Source organism: Corylus avellana, chromosome ca2 (assembly GCF_901000735.1).
Source record: "Corylus avellana chromosome ca2, CavTom2PMs-1.0".
Lineage (NCBI taxonomy): Eukaryota > Viridiplantae > Streptophyta > Magnoliopsida > Fagales > Betulaceae > Corylus > Corylus avellana.
This window is the reverse complement of record NC_081542.1, coordinates 41,203,400-41,207,207: the sequence shown is the minus strand read 5'-3', so window position 1 is coordinate 41,207,207 and position 3,808 is coordinate 41,203,400. Positions and strand designations below refer to the sequence as shown.

Below are 3,808 nucleotides of genomic sequence, written 5' to 3'. Positions count from 1 at the left end.
AAAATATTTCATCTTAACGATAACACCATATTCTAAAATTATTATTTGGTTTTGCTCTCTTGTGAAAATAGAGGAGACAATTAATTCATCCTTTATTTTGTATTTGTTTAATGTTTCCATTCGAAGGTGCCGTCATGGTCAATATGACTAAAATAATATATTTTTTTTGTAAGACTAAAATAGTTGGTTGAGTGCAAAGAAGGTCGATCTGCGTCCAGCGCGTTTCTGAGTTTCTTAATCGCGGGCGGCCGTTTGACGAAAAATTCTCTCTTTTCCCAACAACATATTTGATTACTTACGATCGATGCCAACGATGATGCCATGGATAAAGATTGTTATTCAAATTTTAAAATTAAAATCTACATCTTTCTTTTCCAATTCCAAAGGGACAAGTTAATTAACAACAAACAAAAAAGAAAAATTCCATGCAGTACTCCTCCCTCCATAAATTCTTGAGAATGAAGGAACCCAGCATAATTATGGAATTATAAGCTAGCACAACAAATTAAACACAGTAATATTAAAACAAACCCAATTTTGGTCAAAGCCACAAAGCCCCTGCCTCCTTCAAGATGGGGACCAATTCGCCGGAAATATGGGTGGCCATGACTCTCTCCAACCCGCCGAACAACTTTCCGCCGACGAAAACCGCAGGGAACTGTAACCGACCGTCGTCGAGATGTCCTTCCTCGACGCCAACCATTCTCGACAACTCCTTTGTCACGGCAGCTTCGTCCTTCTCATCGACCTCGGCGACGGTGGGGTTCACCCCCAGGCCTTGTAGCAACCGGCGCACCACGTGGCACATGCAGCACCCCCGTCTCCCGAACACTATCACCGCATTCTCGGACACCATTTTTCCTACATTTGCTGCGTCGCTGGCTTCCCTATCACGTGGCTCACGTGCCGACAGCCCGGTGCTACTCGGAGGATATGTTCTGTAACTGTAAGGAATCGCTTGATACATGGTACAAAGATTGACAGAGAGATTGAGATTGAGAGAGAGAGAGAGAGAGGTTTTTTCTGCGTTTCCGTTGAGAAAGGGTGAAGGGAGAGGGGGATTGGTTATAAACTTATAATGTTTTTGTGTGTAGGGCGGTTGTAGTGTGAGGGCTGGAAATAAAGGAGGAGAGAGTACTCTAACGTCAACGGCAGTTACGCACACTTGTACGTCACCTACACTGTGGTGACATGGCATTACGTCACCGCTTTGGCGACAGATTCCATGTAGCTACGTCCCACCGGTGACGACTTCCACAATTGCGCTTTTACTCGGTCACCGACAATTGGACGAGGAATTCTAAAAGGGTGGGGTTTTGTGGGGGGAGCTTTCAGATAAGGCTGAGGTTATATTTATATTAATTTAATATAGTTTTTCGCATGTTTATCTTGGATTAGATCCTCTCCAGTAGCACATTATATATATATATATATTTTATATGTCCGCATGAAAGAGAGAAATGAATTCGAATTAGTGACCTTCACTTCATTAATACCGTTTTAAAATTTTACAACAAAATATAAAATAATTTTTCTTCATTTTATTTGAAATGGAAATGAAGAGCATGCATTCAGTTCCGTTTATCAAGCATACCAAGATTATGTTAATTGACTATCATTTATTATTCAATATGTTAACTAATTATCTCTAAGAGGTAGTTCAATCCGTTAGGACCAGGCTTAATGAAGTGGATATCACTAGTTCGAATCCATCTTTCTTCTCTTATACGGACATGTCAAAAAATATATATATATGTAAACTGATTTTTTTGAAGGTATTTTAAAATGTGATTAAAAAAAATCTAGAACAATATATAAATAAAACAATTTTAATTAATGACACGTTATGTGCCAGTTGTATGTGTCATGTGGCATAGTTGATCAACAACCTCTTTTTCTTTAAAAAAATTTTGTTTGTGTTCGTACAATTGGCACGCGACTCGTAAAATAAGTGTAAGTTGACGGAATGACCTATTTCAAACCATATGAAAACTTAAAAACTTAGTTGTCAAAATTAAAAATCTAATAACCAAATTAAAATCGCATGAAACTTAGTGATTAATTTGACTTTTTTTTTTCTTAAAAAAATTATATTTTCAATGTGTAAGCACATAATAAACACATTTCCAACGACCAAATTGTAGAGAACAACAACATTATCATTGTATGTCACATAAACAACAAACTATATATTAATCCTACATTAACTCCCTTAAAAATGACAAATCAAATTGGAGTATCCATTTGATAAGGGCCCTAATTATTTGTTGTGTGCAATAATAACTTTATAATTAACTTGCTAAACAAGTAAAACCTTATAGGGATGATAGATCACAATAACTTTTGGAAGTTATGCAAAAGTTTATTGGAAAGACAATAAAGGCATGGCTCCAATGGCGCACACATTTCATCTTCTTCTTCACTTCTTGGTAATTTAATGGAGTTGATTTTGCGTACACAACTCTCAAATCCTGGTGACTACCAACCAAATATTTCCATATTTACCGCACACAAACCCAAAGGGAAATAATCTCCTTCATGCATCCACACCGAAGCTCAAATGGAAGGGTAGCCAAAAAGTAGATTTCAAAGAAGGACACGTAGCCAAAACGACAACAACTCCAGCCTATGACGCCATACCTGATCCCCCACTACAGCCGCCACGTGGAGGAGATCGGAACAACAATAATACACCTTCCTTCCATTCCCATATATAGTTATCCTATCGAACCCGTCGTTTTCAGCCACGTATTGCAAAAGTTTGGGTACTGTCCTCTGCTGACGATTGCATGACACGTATAGGGACAGTGTGTGTGGTCGTTTGTTAATTCATTCTATTAAATAAATTCTATTCCCCACGGGCGGTCAAAGGTGGAGAAATGGTATTATACGTGCTAACGTCACGGCCTATGGATGCAATTAAAGGACAAAATGCACTACTATCTTATGATTCAGCGATTACACATGCCATTTATCCTGTCAGGCCATTTTTTCCTGACATTCCACGTTGGCATTGTGTGGAAGTGGGACAGGGACACGCAATAAGTGAGGTACGCTTCTCATGTACTATATAGCAGTTTTTTACTCTTTTTGCAATAGGCCGCCCCAAATTTTGTTTTTTTAATTAATGAGAAATGTTAAATGTTTTTTTAGTGTTTTTTTTTTTTTTTTTTTTTTATTTTTTTGTATTTTTTTAATTATAATGTGACTTTTGAAATCACCAATACATTAAAAGTCAATAATGATAATTTTAAATTTAACGGTGATTTTAAAATTCAACTACATCACAGTTGGGAGGACACCAGAAAAATACTAGAAGAACACCTAACATTTTCCTTAATTAATTAAAGGGTTAAATACAAAATACCCCCTTAGGATTTTGTTTCTTTATTTTTTTTTTCCCATAGGATTTGATTTTTATCATAGGAGGTCTTTGTGGTTTTGATAATATACCAAATTAGTCATTCCGTCAGTTAACCGTTAGTTGACTTAACGGAAGTCCATGTGGATCAATAAAATGTTGACACGTGGCACATAATTATTATTATTATTATTTAAAAAAAAAGGAAAAAAAATTGCGGGTGGCTCTTGGCCATTTGGGAGCCACCCCCTTTGGCCATGGGGGCGGTTTCGGCTACCCCCATCCGGCCGGATGGGGGTGGCCAAAATTTTTTTTCCTTTAAAAAAAAAAAAAATTAATTAGGTGCCACATATCAACATTTGATTGGTCCCCATGGACTTCCGTTTAGTCAACTAACGTGTAACTGACGGAATGACTAATTTAGTTTATTATCAAAACCACAGGGAT

The 3,808-nt window shown here is 37.1% G+C and overlaps 1 protein-coding gene across 1 annotated transcript; it reads right to left on the bottom strand.

Moving 5' to 3' along the window:
- Positions 1–324: 324 nt before the first annotated feature.
- LOC132171430 (glutaredoxin-C9-like) lies at positions 325–1,275 on the bottom strand. The gene has a single exon (XM_059582739.1). It carries the CDS (start codon positions 1,196–1,198, stop codon positions 542–544), a length of 657 nt encoding a protein of 218 aa, XP_059438722.1. The 5' UTR covers positions 1,199–1,275; the 3' UTR covers positions 325–541.
- Between the last annotated feature and the right edge of the window lie 2,533 nt (positions 1,276–3,808).